This window comes from Camelina sativa, chromosome 3 (genome assembly GCF_030686135.1).
Source record: "Camelina sativa cultivar CO46 ecotype springtype chromosome 3, ASM3068613v1".
Taxonomy (NCBI): domain Eukaryota; kingdom Viridiplantae; phylum Streptophyta; class Magnoliopsida; order Brassicales; family Brassicaceae; genus Camelina; species Camelina sativa.
In genome coordinates, this window is record NC_141882.1 from 30,292,671 (window position 1) to 30,307,836 (window position 15,166).

The 15,166-nt window shown below is 37.0% G+C and overlaps 3 protein-coding genes across 4 annotated transcripts; 2 read left to right on the forward strand and 1 right to left on the reverse strand.

Moving 5' to 3' along the window:
* Nucleotides 1-290: 290 nt before the first annotated feature.
* Nucleotides 291-3,679, reverse strand: LOC104778346 (aldehyde dehydrogenase family 7 member B4). The gene is made up of 15 exons (XM_087507110.1): nucleotides 3,483-3,679; nucleotides 3,242-3,387; nucleotides 3,020-3,106; nucleotides 2,810-2,941; nucleotides 2,590-2,662; nucleotides 2,406-2,428; nucleotides 2,251-2,316; nucleotides 2,101-2,144; nucleotides 1,732-1,912; nucleotides 1,475-1,651; nucleotides 1,224-1,388; nucleotides 988-1,128; nucleotides 816-913; nucleotides 569-718; nucleotides 291-482 (listed from the first exon to the last, which is right to left on the reverse strand). Exons 2-15 carry the CDS (start codon nucleotides 3,377-3,379, stop codon nucleotides 428-430), a joined length of 1,530 nt encoding a protein of 509 aa, XP_087363236.1. The 5' UTR covers nucleotides 3,380-3,387; nucleotides 3,483-3,679; the 3' UTR covers nucleotides 291-427.
* A 514-nt stretch (nucleotides 3,680-4,193) lies between these two features.
* LOC104778347 (cation/calcium exchanger 4) lies at nucleotides 4,194-6,831 on the forward strand. 2 transcript variants are annotated; one of them, XM_087507106.1, is made up of 2 exons: nucleotides 4,194-6,393; nucleotides 6,596-6,831. In XM_087507106.1, the coding sequence occupies exons 1-2, from the start codon at nucleotides 4,659-4,661 to the stop codon at nucleotides 6,646-6,648; spliced, it is 1,788 nt and encodes a 595-aa protein (XP_087363232.1). In that variant the 5' UTR covers nucleotides 4,194-4,658; the 3' UTR covers nucleotides 6,649-6,831. The 2 variants fall into 2 exon arrangements, with proteins under 2 accessions (XP_087363232.1, XP_010501075.2); XM_010502773.3 differs by having other exon boundaries at nucleotides 4,336-6,831.
* A 2,058-nt stretch (nucleotides 6,832-8,889) lies between these two features.
* LOC104778349 (uncharacterized) lies at nucleotides 8,890-9,457 on the forward strand. Its single transcript, XM_010502779.3, has one exon. The coding sequence runs from the start codon at nucleotides 8,975-8,977 to the stop codon at nucleotides 9,347-9,349; it is 375 nt and encodes a 124-aa protein (XP_010501081.1). The 5' UTR covers nucleotides 8,890-8,974; the 3' UTR covers nucleotides 9,350-9,457.
* The last annotated feature ends 5,709 nt before the right edge of the window (nucleotides 9,458-15,166 follow it).

Genomic DNA, 15,166 nt, shown 5'->3' on the forward strand with positions numbered 1-15,166 from the left:
AATCCACCATTTAACCCCGTTAAAACGAATGTTGAAATTTACAACATTATCAATAGTTTGGGTAGATAATTTAAATTGAAATTAACATTATCAATAGTTTGGATAGATAATTTAAATTGAAATTGACTTAGGGTTGTTATTTACTGAGGGTAAGAGTACACGTATAAAAAAACGTTTTAGAAATAGTTGGGGCGTTTTCCCTTTATCTACTCCGCAGCATCTTGAAATGGTATGACTGATAACATCAGGGACGATTTTTTATTACACCCATGATTAGTCCCGAGTAATCATTATCTTAAACTTTAATCCGATTAACCTTTAAATTAATAGTCGAAAAGTATTATTTTTAAAGTTAAAACCCATACAATACAAGCATCGGTTTGAATTCCGAGACAACATAACATTAAACCGGTAAATCTCTCAGAACTTAACCGAAGTTGATGCCTTGCGCTAGAGGTAACTCGTTCCCATAGTTGATCGTACTGTCAAAATATTAAGTGGACCGTTTCAACGAATCAAAAATCAAAAACTTAAACCGGACACTAAGAAGAAAGGAGTAGAATTTTACCAAGTGGACCGACGCATGTACTGTTTCCATGAGTCGCTTCCAGCTTCACGACCACCACCAGTCGCTTTCTCGCCTCCAAAAGCTCCGCCAATCTCAGCTCCATTTGTCGGTATGTTCACATTCACGATGCCACAATCACTTCCAAGTGGTCTAGTAGTCATACCAACACAGTGAAAATCATTTCAGTAAATTTAACTTGAAATATTAAGGCGAGTTGTTTGTTTTTTCACTTTCTTATAGCACCTACCCGATCCACTTGAAGATGTTTTCGGGTTTGCGAGTGAATATCGAGCTGCTTAGACCTTGAGGAACAGAGTTATTTATCGCAACAGCTTCTTCAAATGACTGTCCCCCAAAAAGTAAAAAAAATTAAGGCCTATTCCTGAAGAAAGTGGATGATTTTAGAGAGTTTTTATTACCTTAAACTTTAGAACATAGAGAACCGGAGCAAAGAGCTCTTCTTTAACAACAACAGCATCTGCTGATATCTCAATTATCGTAGGCTCCACAAAGTTTCCTTCACCTTCGACTACTTTACCGCCTGTTAGTATTTTACCGCCCTGCAAAATGCAAGAGAAAAGTGAAAGTTGGTAAGGTTTATCATTTTTAGCTGTTTGTATATTATATGGCAACACATAGAATGTGAGGTACTTGCCTGGGATTTGATGACTTCAATTCCTTTCTCAAAGTTCTTCTTTGATTCAGGAGTGTGTAATGGTCCTAACAATGTCCCTTTCTCAAGAGGATTACCGATTTTGACTTGTTTGTATGAAGGAATCAGTTGCTTAAGTACTTTGTCGTAGATACTCTCATGCAAAAGCTTATTTAAGAAAGAACAACGTTTAAAGCATTAAGCAAAAGGAAAGGTAGTAGCAACAAAGCTATAAGGGGATTAACAAATTTTACCAGCCTACGGCAAGTTGTACAACGTTGACCAGCGGTTCCAACAGCAGCAAACAGAACAGATCGAGCCGCTAACTGTATGTCAGCATCATCCATGACTATGATTGCATTGTTTCCACTCAACTCAAGCAAAGTTTTTCCAGATCTTGCACTCACTGTTTGTTGTACCGTTAAACCCACCTATGCATAATGAAAATATTCAAACAGGAGACAATGACGAGCAGGCTCACTTGGATAGTGGATTATAGTAAAAGTAGTACCTTGGAGCTTCCAGTAAAAGATACTAAGGGAATGCGTTTGTCTTTGGCTATTGCTTCACCAATTTCAGCCCCACCACACATGGCCGTAAAAATGGCACCTGGTAGATTGTTCTTCTCTAAAACTTCAGCCACTAGCTTGGTCATTGCAATAGTTATCAACGGTGTAGTTGGAGCACCTTTCCTGTGGTTACACATGTATCAACTACACTAATCAGTAATCAAACCAAAAGAAATTGCATTGTCAACATTAATGTTATGTCATTAATGTTTAGGAAACGTTTGATTAGGTAGACAATAGTTAGACAGTAACTGTAAACAGCTACTAGGGTAAAATTCAGAGCACAATTCAGAGTCAAATTCGTTATTTACCAGACAACACAGTTTCCGCAGACCAGTGCAATACAAGCATTCCAACTTGCAATAACACAAAATTATACATATACTTCAAGAATGGAACGCAGACAGACAAACTTCTCTTCGTATTGCATTATCAAGATTTGAAATCGGGACACAAGACTTACCAAGTACTGCACATGGGAAATTAAAAGCTGTGATAACACCAACAATGCCAAGGGGATTCCACATCTGTTTTACAATATCCAAGCAGTATGTTAATTTTGCTACTCTTAAAGGAAGTATACTACACAACTCCTAGGAAAGAAACTCGCAATCACCTCCAACATCATGTGTTCTGGGCCTGAAACGAAGAAATGATATGAGTTAAGAAAAATCAATCTTTCGGTAAGATATGGAAAACAGGAAAACAAGCATCTCCAAATCCAAGTGGCTTTAAGTAATTTGGGAGAATATTTGTTATATAACTCTAGCAGGTGCCATTAAGAAGAAGCCAGAACTCACGTTCTGAAGGTATGACAGATCCATTGAGTTGTCGGCTCAAACCCACAGCAAAGTCACACATGTCAATCACTTCCTGCAAAGGTTCCAGTAAATGCGTTATATGAAGCTTATTAGCATATATGCATATGTTCCTTATTTTGGTAAAATAGTGTCACAAAGTTGAATGAGTTGAACGCATAGTTTTTTATCACAAAGCTTTGCAGAGCAAAACATAGAGTACCTGAACTTCTCCGATTCCTTCAGCAAGGATCTTTCCCATTTCAAGTGAAAGAAGACGGCCAAGGTAGTCAAGTTTTGATCTAAGTGCATCACCAATCTGTCTCACAATATCACCTCTCTTTGGAGCCGTAACCTGTACTGACATATCTCGTCAGCAATTTTGCTTTGGAAAGCAATACGCTTAATGAAAAAGTTTAAGTAAAATGAAAACCTGCATCCATATCTTAGCAGCTTCCTCACAAGCTTTCAAACCTTGCTCGTAATCTTCTAGAGAAGCTTCCACAACTTGAGCAATTGGCTGCATCAGTGTTAATAAAAAAAAAAAAACAAATTTAAATCCACAAACTATAATAATCCAGTTTATGATGAAAAATTTCATCAACAGCAACAAAAACAAGAATCAGAGATCTAATTGACTCTCTCAACACAGAACCTGATTGTCAGCAGGATTGAGAGTGGAAACAAGAGGTCCGTTAGCTTGCCATTTGCCAGCAACGTAACAACCCAAGTTGTGAGAAGACAACCCAATCTCACTCAGAAACTCGTACTCTTTCTTGTTCGCTGAACCCATCTCTCACTCTGCAAACAAAAGATCATGGAATAAAGGAATGAAATTGATTGTAACAAAAACCCCAAAAAGAGAACTCCTCAAGGATCAGAGAAAATTTAATCACCTGATGATGATTCTTATTCCTTGATTGTATCGAAGAAGTGAGGCTTCGGGTTTAGCTTTGATCACGGAAGGCTTAATAAAGGTGAGTGAGAGAGACGTGTACGTCTTTGGTTAAAAAAAGAGAGCGATTGATTATTGGCTGAAGGCGATAGCTGAGCTGCTGTGTTCATCCTTTACCACTTTAACGTTTTGGGCTTCATCCGTATCACTGTATATTAATATTAATAAAAAAGCACTCTCGTGTGGTTGCCACAAACCTTATTAATTAATCCTAATTACATATATATTATTATAAACTTAAACAAAAATTCATTAAATAAATTAAATTATTTATAATTATTTAATTTGAAACTATATTATATTTCTTTAAAAAATAACAAATTAATTTTTTTTTAAAAATAATTATTCGTGTTTTATTAAAATAAATTTTATACAAATATTTTACCACGTTAAAATTATTATTTACTTTCAAATATTTTACGAATAAAACATATTTTTATATAAATAAATATAAATTTGAATAAAAAAAAAAAAAAAATTATTTACATATTTTATTTTACATAAACAAATATCAAATTTCAAATAATAAATATTTACCTAGTGTATATTACTAATGTAGTTAATAAATGTGGTATTGTCACGTGTCCTATGCTTTTCGTTTGCCGGTGTTAAGAAAGAGACAGAGACAGAGGAAGAGGAGGAGGACTTCTTTGTTGTTGTTATCGCCATTGCCACGATTACCATCTCTTTCCATTTTTTTCTTTACCAGGCCGCTTATGGCCCGGCCCATTAAACTATTCAAACCGGTTTAACATTTGGTTTTCCGGGTAAGCTAAAAAAAACTTTCCGGTTTGACTTTGATATTATTAATTACGAGTTCCGGATCAAATAAACCCACCCGATTAGGATTCTAATTAAGCAAGTAAAGAATCCGACGGGACACTAGTGATTCTTCAAATCACCGATCGATTCGATTTTGCCGTGAGGAGAACACGCTTTGCTGATCGCAGACAGCGGCGATTCATTTCGGTGAGCAACTCAACCTTTGATTCAATCCAAACCCAGAATCCTAGGGTTTCTCACTTTTGTTTGAAACCCTAGGCTCTGGTTCGTCTCAGGATCATCTATGGTGGGTAAATTGTTTTGTTGATACGATACAAGGTTTCGGATTTGGAGAATGATTGCTGTGAATTTCATGTATAGCTTGAGCAATCCCAGATTTCGCGGGGTTTTCAATGGGCTTTGCGCTGTAATTATCTTCATCTTCTTCTTTGATCAGACCGATATACTCAGGAACCCTTTATTAAAGAATCTGTCTTTCGTTGATGCTAGTGGTAGAGCAACTGTTTCCCAAGGTCAGTTTAGTAATGGGTTTAGCAAGTTTACTGTAACTCGTCGACATATGAGTGACGTTGATGAGACTCATGGTTCTTCTGGTAATAATAATAACAGCTTGAGTGGTGGCGGTGGTGGTGATAGTACTACTGTATCGTGCTCTAGGTTACATGAACACAGAGGTTATGCTGATCAATGTGAATTCTTGAAATCGAATCCGATTTGTTCTCCAGATGGGTTCTTTGATTACCTCAACTTCTTTTACTGCTCCTGCGGAGAGTTTAAGATCTTGGGTTATGTTGTGTTAGGGGTTTGGCTTGTTGCGTTGTTTTATCTGTTGGGTAACACTGCTGCAGATTACTTTTGCTGTTCGTTGGAGAAGCTTTCTAAGCTTTTGAAGTTGCCTCCAACTGTTGCTGGTGTTACTTTACTTCCGCTTGGTAACGGAGCCCCTGATGTGTTTGCGAGTATAGCTGCTTTTGTTGGTTCGGATAAAGGGGAAGTTGGTCTTAACAGCGTCTTGGGTGGTGCGGTGTTTGTGACTTGTATTGTTGTTGGGATTGTTTCGCTTTGTGTTGCGGATAAAGAAGTTAAGATCGACAAGAAGTGTTTCATCAGGGACTTGAGTTTCTTCCTTTTCACATTGGTTGCTTTGTTGGTGATTTTGATGGTCGGTAAGGTGACAGTGGGTATCGCCATTGCGTTTGTCTCCATCTATGTGCTCTATGCTTCTCTTGTTGCTGCGAATGAGATTCTGAGGAAACATTCAAGGAGGTTGAAGCTGGATTCTTTTATGCCTTTGCTCCCGGTGCAAGGAAGTGTGTTCTCCCCAAGTGTTGATGAGGATATTCCTATGTACAGCCCCTTGCTAGAACTTGACACCGAGGAAGGTCCACCTCGGCTACATGATTCTCTACCACAGTGGATGTGGGCTACAAATGTAGCCATCTATTCAAACCATTTCTCAAAAGCAAATGCAAATGATGAAGAAAGACCTCCATGGGGATGGACTGAAGACGGTGTAGAAGTCGAGAGCTCGTTATGTTTGAAAGTCACATCCATGCTTGAAATGCCATTGACGATTCCTAGACGGTTGACAATCCCTTTAATCGAGGAAGATAGCTGGTCAAAGACGTACGCTGTGGCTAGTGTCTCATTAGCTCCTGTTCTAGTTTCTTTTCTTTGGAGCAGCCAAAATGAGACGAGTCTTCAAGCTAGCGTTGTAGCCTACTTTATCGGCATTGTGATTGGAACTACTCTTGGATATCTTGCATACAAAAACACAGAGCCAGATCGTCCGCCTCAAAGATACTTAATCCCTTGGGTACTAGGTGGATTCATCATGAGCATTGTATGGTTCTACATGATTGCAAACGAACTTGTTGCTCTTTTGGTTACATTTGGTGGAATATATGGAATCAACCCGTCGATACTTGGTCTAACCGTACTTGCTTGGGGAAACTCAATGGGTGACTTAGTGTCAAACATCGCATTGTCGATGAATGGTGGAGATGGCGTACAAATCGCATTATCAGGTTGCTACGCTGGTCCAATGTTCAACACGCTTGTTGGATTAGGTATGTCAATGTTTCTTGGTGCTTGGTCGAAGAGTCCAGAGACTTACATGATCCCGAAAGATAATAGCTTGTTCTACACTCTAGGATTTCTAATATTTGGTTTGATCTGGGCTCTTGTGATGCTCCCTCGCAACGAGATGCGACCGAGCAAAGTGATGGGCATTGGTCTGATCGCATTGTATCTGATATTTGTCACTTTCAGGCTCAGCTCCGCCATGGGATTCATACCTTGGGCTTCTTGAAACGCCAATGTAATCAGCTCCTGTATTGGCTTATTGTATTCATCATCTAGTTAGAGATATCCCACTGGTTCTGAAGTAAATGTTTGTTTGTATTTTTTATGTTAATGTAACTGATAATGAATCTGAGCCATTGGCATGTATTCGAAAATGGAAATTGATGGGCCTTGATACTAATGGGCTGAGTTTATCAACTCAATAATGTTGTTTCGCCATCTTCCCACTTTTGTGCATCGTCGTCACGTGGTAGTGCGACGATATTCATATCGAACAAAATAATTGTTTATCTGATTTAAAATTTTCAAGTTACGTACGTAACACAGAAACATACTTTTTTATAAAAATAACTTATAACGTGTTGAAGAAAACAATAATATATAACAATATTTGTAATCTCGAATAGACGAGTTTAACCAATAATAGTTTACTCAATTATTTTTGCTTAGTTAATAATTAGATTTACTAATCGAGAAAACATTATTTTAAACCACCGGAAAATTCCACACCAATATATAAACTAATAAATAGTTGGACATTGTTATCATTTTATTTTAGCAACGAACAATTTGTATCGGATATAACTACTCTCAATCCACTCCGAAAAGAACAAGAAGATGATGACAAAAATAAAAAGAACAAGAAGTCAAATATATCATTTTCTTGGTGAATGGTTTCCAAATTACACTATATAGCATTGGCACATAGGTTACATGTACTTATTGATTCTCTCGCATTTAATTGAATAGACTATGGAGAAAAAAATGGGTCCAATAGAGCAATGTAAAGTATGTGCCGTCGTGGAGACCAAGGCGTAAGGCTAGTCATGTCGTAGAAACTTTATCCACATGCATTTATATATTTCTTCTCTTGCGCATGAAGTAAACATATTACGTGATAGCTTATGTCATTAGTCATTTGACCCTTTTTATAAGGGGAGGTATAATATATATAAAATTTGATGCCATATATCAAAATCTCGTAACATTATAAATATATAGTACATAAATATAAAGATATAATAGTGTTGGAAGTCTTGGAATATGCTCAACTTAGGACAAGACATCCAAGAACATGTTATATCTTATTGCTCTGTTCTCGCAAAATGACAACTCTGACACTCATATGGGTTGTTTTAATTATTTTTGGGCTTATGTATATGCCTTTTGATGTTTCTACTGATCAGTTTAATGTTGGATTTATATGTATGTGCATAACAATTATTTTTATGTGAAATCACCAGATTGAAAACAATTAGTATGATCGGTACTCATGCATGTTATTATGTTAGCAAAAGTTTATGATTCATGAGAATAACAGGGAATCGTTTGTTTTATGAAAAAAACAAAACAGAGAATTCATTGTATGTAGATTTGTTTTGATATTTACAAATAATATCGATTCTTTGGATTTAAAGTTGTAATTAAACTTGTATAGTTTTATATGCAATTGATAATGAATGATATATTATATTACCCTATGTCCCTATAGAAAACTGTATCCGTTTATCATCTTGCTCAAGTAATGTGGATCATGTACAGTATAATATATACTATCGAATTAACAACCATTAAGCTGAAGACAAACTAGGCGATATGACTCATCTTGTCAATCATTGAAATTTCTTGTTATCATTGCATTGTAATAAAGCATACGAAAACAAGAAGACACATGTGTATATTACAAAGTGTTTTAAAAATTACATAAATGGTTTTATGATTCAAAAAGGGAAGACATGAAAACAAGTTCATGCCCTCTAAACTAAACCGTCTATTTGCCCTGCGATATTATTGGAAACACAAGAAAACATAATATGTGTTGCCCATTTCTAATCTAATTGATACCTCTCTCACTTGGCTCCCCTACCTTCCTTTGTTTTGTTTTCGTTTCAAACAAATATGTGATGATCAGGTTACAATTATTGGGTCTATCTATTTATTAATATTATGTATAGCTTTACTAGCTAACATTTCTCAATCAACGTCTTTGTTTAGCCTACCCGAAGTAATAGTAGTATATGTAAGAATCCGAAACAAATACATATATGTGAGATTGATGTGTGGTCAGGTTGAGTTATATGTCAAATTGTCGTGACATATAGGCCATATCCCTTAAATTAAAAACCACATATACTAATGTATTGTATAATTTACAACCATAAAATAGTACTATTTTACGGAATATGTCACATGTCACATGAAAGGTCACTGACCCCAAAAACTTATTTATTTTCCTATTACGTGTATGTGTGTGTGTATATATTAGTTTCTCAGTATGGTGACTCTCTAAAACATAATATATCTCTCTTTCTCTTTCATTTCTCCAAATTTGTAACCCACAATAATATGGATCCGCGCATCGCCGCAACCTCAGTCTTCCGGTGGTCTCGGAGTCGCCGGAAGATTCATATCCGGCGTCGTAAATCGCAGGTGGTGCGTCTTGGCGGGAAGAACAATGCGGTATCACGTGGCGGATTCTCGTTAAAGAAGATGGTGAGGAGGATGAAGCTAAGGTGGTTGAAACTACACTACGTGAGACTTGTGAAGAAGATCAAAGGTTTTTATCGTAATTTGGTTAAAGAGTTCGTAGACGCAGGAGCTGAGCTTGAAGCGATTCAGCAGCGAATGGCGGTTGAAGCGGCTTCGTTTGCGGTTCCCGGTTTAGGTCTCTCTTTCTCTTCCTTGTCAGTCCATGACCGAGCACGGTATTTTATTGTATAGTCTCGTTGTCCTATATTAAAATTTTATTCATTGTAACTTTTCTTTTATTTTACTTTTGCTGTTGTATCTTATAATTAAAGTATTTATTATATATATCGTATTTTCCTATTTCTTGGAATATCACTGCAAGAACGAAACTATCAGTATGGTTAAGTATTTTCTTACTATGTACGATTTCAATTTGTTCATAACTGTAGTCTGTAGAAGACTTGTTCGCAAAACAAAACAAATCTTATGGTAAGATATGCTTACTGCTATATAACATCAGCTCCAATTAAATAAACTTGTCCATGTAATACAAATTAAGTAATTGCGATTCACTCTGGTGAAAACTAATAATTAACATTGCGTTTGTTACTATGTAGTGTCACCATGATAGATTAAATTCCACAAATGATAACAATTTATAAGGATACATCATACATACAAAGATACACTATTTTGATGAGATAAGCGAATAAGTATAGCTGGAAATGATTATTATTTTTAAAACAACATTTTTGTTTTTACAATATCAATTTACCGACACTTGAATATATTATAAGCGTGTATGAATGTATGGTGCTTGGTAACGTGATTAAATGATCATGGGATGAGATGAGTATATATCTTGACTTGTATTGTAAGTGATTGAGTTAATTAGGTGCCTTGCTGGAAATGCAATCAGAAGATGAATTAAGAAATAAATGATCATTTGATATTCAGATCTTTATTGATACTGTGTACTCTGTTCTTACATGACAAACTCGTCGCTTCCCAATAAAATTATAATATTTTAACACACTCATTTGGACTTTGAACGAGAATCTCTATGCTTAGTAGTACCAACTTGAATTAATTCTCAGTTTTCCACTTTTGATTGATTGTATCCGACAGTATTCAGTTTTTTCACATGCATGTATACCGTTACTGTTTCAAATAAATTTACATTGCTTTTGTTTTTTTTTTTTGTATTAGTTGAACAGCTGAATACTTCATTAATCATAGCGCAGAACATACAAAGTTGTTATGTAAAATATCTTCTAGAAAACTAAGAGCAACTCCATTTGGAGTCTCTCTCATTGAGGCGTGACATAGAAGAAGACAACATTGAAGAGAGTGGCTGATTTTGAACTTTGGATATAGGGTACAAAGGTTTTATCAGATTCAAACCAATCGGTTTGAATGTTAGAGTCGAATTAAACTCGAACCAAACCGAGAATATAGAACAAAAATAATCAAAGCCTTCCTATCGGTTAATGCCTGAAATCGAAGTAGAATGAACCCAAGCACCCAAACTCCGCTGGTTAATTGTCCCGGTTTGGATAGATCGGTTCGAAAGAAATTTCTTCTGTTTTTGCCATCTGCACGTGGACCTTGCCGGGATGCATATACAAGTGGCCAGGATGTAGACTGTTCAAAAACACTGCTTAGCATGTACGCACTGTTATTGGACATATTTACTTTCTCTTGTTTGTATCACAAACCACTGTCACTTTCTTTCTTCTCCTACTCAACGACGTTAATGAAGAAACACTCTCATGTTTAACTCTACAATATTAAAACGTACTCCTCTTGTCAGTTAAGCTTCTCATATCCTCTCGTTAGGAGAAATTGCACGGTACAACTTCTACCACGACATCTCACTGGGGTCTGGGCTGAATCTTAGGCTACCCCCAACAGAGGTTTTAAGCGCAAGTTTTAAGGGAAATTGATCATAAAAATAAATCAGAAATAGGTAAAATAAATAAGAGAGCCTCTTATTTAGTAAGCTGAATAGTGTATTAGAGACTGCGAACGTGTCGTGTATCAGTTGGAAGCTTTGATGTAATATAAATATTTTTTTTTCACACCATAATTTGTTTTTTCTTCTCCTCTCTCTCGCGAATCTCTCCGAATTTGCAATCAGAAAAGAGCCATCTCACAACCGACTGGAAACAGGAGGAGATTAAATCAATTGGAATCGGAGGTGATTGAATTGGAGGAGATTGGAATCTTATTCTCGTTCTTTCTTCTACTAGATCAGGATCTGGAACTTTCTTTACTCTGTCTCTCTGTTCACAAAGTTTTGATCTTTGGGAGATCTGAGCCAACCCTTTTCTCCTTTGGTTGTTTTTTCAGTCTCTCTCTCTCTTTCTCTTGAGATGTTCTTGCTTCTGGGTATCTCTCTGCAAATGCAAGATTCCTAAGTGATCAGAAAGCTTTTCTTGTTGTTAGTTTTGTACCTCCGAGGTTAAGGAAATTACAGAAAATACAGACATGGTCGCGGCAAGTCCTAAGGTACCAAGTGAGGTTCAGGACGCTGAACCTCAAGGACCTGAAGGTATAGATAATGATGAGATCTCAATAAACTATATAATGTCTGGAATAAAATGGAACCGTAAAGATGTCGACATCGATGATATATTTGCATACAATGTAGCACTTGAAATGAATGAGGATCATGAACCCACGTCTATATTAGAGTGCACTCAAAGTAAAGATTGGCTAAAGTGGAAAGAAGCCATTGACGTGGAGTTAAACTCTTTAAAGAAGAGAAGTGTGTTTGGTCCGATCTTAAGAATAACACCTGAAATTAAACCAGTTGGACATAAGTGGGTCTTTGTAAGAAAGAGAAATGAGAAGAATGAAATCGTGAGATACAAAGCATGGCTTGTAGCACAAGGATTCTCTCAAAGACCAGGCATAGATTACGAGGAGAAATACTCCCCTGTGATGGATGCAACAATATTTCGGTACTTGATAAGTTTGGCCATTAGAGAAAGGCTGGATTTGAGGTTAATGGATGTTGTAACCGCATACTTATATGGTCCACTGGATAATGAAATCTATATGAGATTACCAGAAGGTTTTGAGGTCAAAGATAAGAGTAGTTCTCAAGAACAGTACTGCATAAGGCTGGACAAATCCCTTTATGGACTGAAACAGAGTGGTCGAATGTGGTATAACCGGTTAAGTGAATATTTAGCTAAAGAAGGCTATAAGAATGACCCAATCAGTCCATGTCTATTTATAAAGAAGTTTGCAAACAAAGGGTTTGTTATAATAGCAGTTTATGTGGATGATTTAAACATCCTTGGAACTTCTGGTGAAATTGCCCAAACAGTAGAATATCTCAAGAAAAAGTTTGAAATAAAAGACCTAGGCAAGACAAAATTCTGTTTGGGGCTACAACTTGAGTACATAAATAATGGAATCCTTGTGCATCAAAAGGCATATACAGAAAAGGTACTCAAGAGGTTTAATATGGACAAAGCTCACCCATTGACCAGCCCAATGGTTGTTAGAAGCTTAGACTTGGATAAAGATCCATTTGGTCCAAAGAAGGTCGATGAAAAAGTTCTCGGACCTGAAGTGTCATACCTCAGTGCAATTGGAGCGTTAATGTTCTTGGCTAGCCACACTAGACCGGACATATGTTTTGCCGTGAACCTCCTAGCAAGATTTAGTTCTTGTCCGACTATAAGGCACTGGAATGGTATTAAACATGTCCTGCATTATCTACAAGGGACAGTAGATTTCGGTTTATTTTATACTAACTATAACAGAGATGGTTTAGTTGGTTTTGCTGATGCAGGTTACTTATCGGATCCACACAACTCTAGGTCTCAAACCGGGTACATATTCACGCACGGTGGTACAGCAATCTCATGGCGGTCCATGAAGCAGACCATCGTGGCCACATCCTCAAACCACGCAGAAATCCTAGCAATACATGAAGCCGGTCGTGAGTGTGTGTGGTTACGGTCCATGACGCAACACATCCGGACCGATAGTGGCATGGACGACAATAAGGAAGCAACTGTAATCTATGAAGACAATACGGTTTGCATCGCACAGCTCAAGGAAGGTTACATCAAGGGAGATCGGACGAAGCACATCCTACTGAATTTCTTCTTCACGCACGAACTACAAAAGGCCGGAGAAGTTCGTGTGGTACAGGTGCAATCATGCGACAACTCAGCCGATCTCTTCACCAAATCATTGTTGACAACAACATTCAGGAAGCTCACGCACCAGATTGGAATGCAGAGGCTTAAGGACTTAGAGTGATGCTTGGAACAGGGGGAGTAATGCGTGCTGTACTCTTTTTCCTTCACCAAGGTTTTGTCCCATTGGGTTTTCCTGGTAAGGTTTTAATGAGGCAGCATCCCCAAGCGCATTAGAGAGATCCTCTCCTTGCACATGCACGGTTATGTCATCCAAGGGGGAGTGTTGTAAAACACTGGATGGTGGACTCCATAACCGGGCCATGTACGGCCCATACGTGTACGGTCCATCGGACATAGGCCCATCGGCCATTACCTATTCCTAGTCGGTTTTAGCCTTTGTCTTTGTACTCTATATATACGTAACCTTAATGACATTACATGAATAAGAACAAGAGTTTTACTCCTTCGATTCTCTAGTTCCATAACACTTTATGATTTGTACTTCTATTTTATGATGTTTTAATGTTTTAATGTTTTCGATGTTTAATATTTTATGAAATGCAATAATTTTATAAACATCAATCTTAATATGTAATAATTTCATATTGTACTTTAATTTATTTCTTTTCAAAAAAAAAAAACAAATTAAGAGACTCAATATTAGAACTCACTATTGGAGGGGTACATTTTAATTAGAATACCCAAAATTCTTATTCAACCAAAAATACAAATTATATTAATTAAAAAAATTTAGAACCCCAAAAATATATCCTCACATAGTGTAATCCATTTATCTCCATCTCTAATGCATCACACCTCTTAAATAACACACCAAGCTGTTCTATTCTAACATCAAGAACCTTCCGGGAATTTATGAAACTTTTGTGTTAAGTCGAATTCATGGAACTTTTGTTCAACGCGGGAATTCAAGAACCTTCTACGAATTCAAGAACCTTCCGGGAATGACTTTAGAACACACACACTTCGCTCTCAAAAGTTTTTATGCTTTAGTGTGCACTCATACCTCAAGATTGTGGTTCTTGTTGCCCAACATGATTGTGGTTCTTGTAGTTCTTGGTTTGCCCCAAATGCTGGTTCCAAACCACTAGCCAAGTGTTGTTGTCCTAATTAGTGACACTTAACAATAAGCCTTCGAAGTTATGGATGTGACTGATCGATATCACAACATGATGACTATTCTTACCCATTCTCTTAGTAGATGGATCAATTTTTCGTCGTGAATTCCATGGAGATTGACGCTCACAAAACAAGCTCTAAAATCACACATCAAGATTCATGAACACCCTTGCTATATCAAGGTGTTTCTTTGTAAAATCGTCTCTCGTTCCATATCTTTTGCAAGTGAATCTCACTGTGCTATGGGAACCCTATAGAGAGTACCCTCTACCAAATCCTGAGGAAGATAAACATCGTCGTTCTTCCAGCTAGAAAAAGTAGGGTTTTTAATTTACTTCACTTGCCCTATGTTTTATTTTGTTACGTTTTATGGATCTCATAAATCTTATAACCCAACACAAAAAAAAAAACTGATCACCAAAATGGGCATAGCAGTTTAGCTTGGTGAGAAAAAGCCCATAAGATCACACCACCGGCCGGTCCACAAAAACAAAACCAAATCAAGCCAGACCAATAAACCAAACAGAGTAAACCGAATTTAAACACGTTGTGACGAATGGGTACGTACGTTAGTTATTACGTGGTTGCGTGTGGAATAGAAGAACTCCCACGTGGTTAAGTCTTTGGGTGGCTAAAGTTTGCACGTTGCCTCTTACCAAATTTGCTTCTAAGTTAACGTAACCCACTTCTAATTTTCTTTTTGGTTTATTTGGGGAACCATTCACCCCTCCTGCCTGTGATATAAATTTCACGAAATTGAATGCCTCTT

Bases quoted from the DNA above. Each gene is read 5' to 3' on its own strand.
- LOC104778349 (XM_010502779.3), top strand. From the start codon at position 8,975: ATGGATCCGCGCATCGCCGCAACCTCAGTCTTCCGGTGGTCTCGGAGT.
- LOC104778346 (XM_087507110.1), bottom strand. From the start codon at position 3,379: ATGGGTTCAGCGAACAAGAAAGAGTACGAGTTTCTGAGTGAGATTGGG. The intron at 3,107-3,241 runs GTTCTGTGTTGA...ACACTGATGCAG, and splicing joins TCAATCCTGCTGACAATCAG to CCAATTGCTCAAGTTGTGGA. The intron at 2,663-2,809 runs GTACTCTATGTT...GAACCTTTGCAG, and splicing joins AAGGAATCGGAGAAGTTCAG to GAAGTGATTGACATGTGTGA.
- LOC104778347 (XM_010502773.3), top strand. From the start codon at position 4,659: ATGATTGCTGTGAATTTCATGTATAGCTTGAGCAATCCCAGATTTCGC.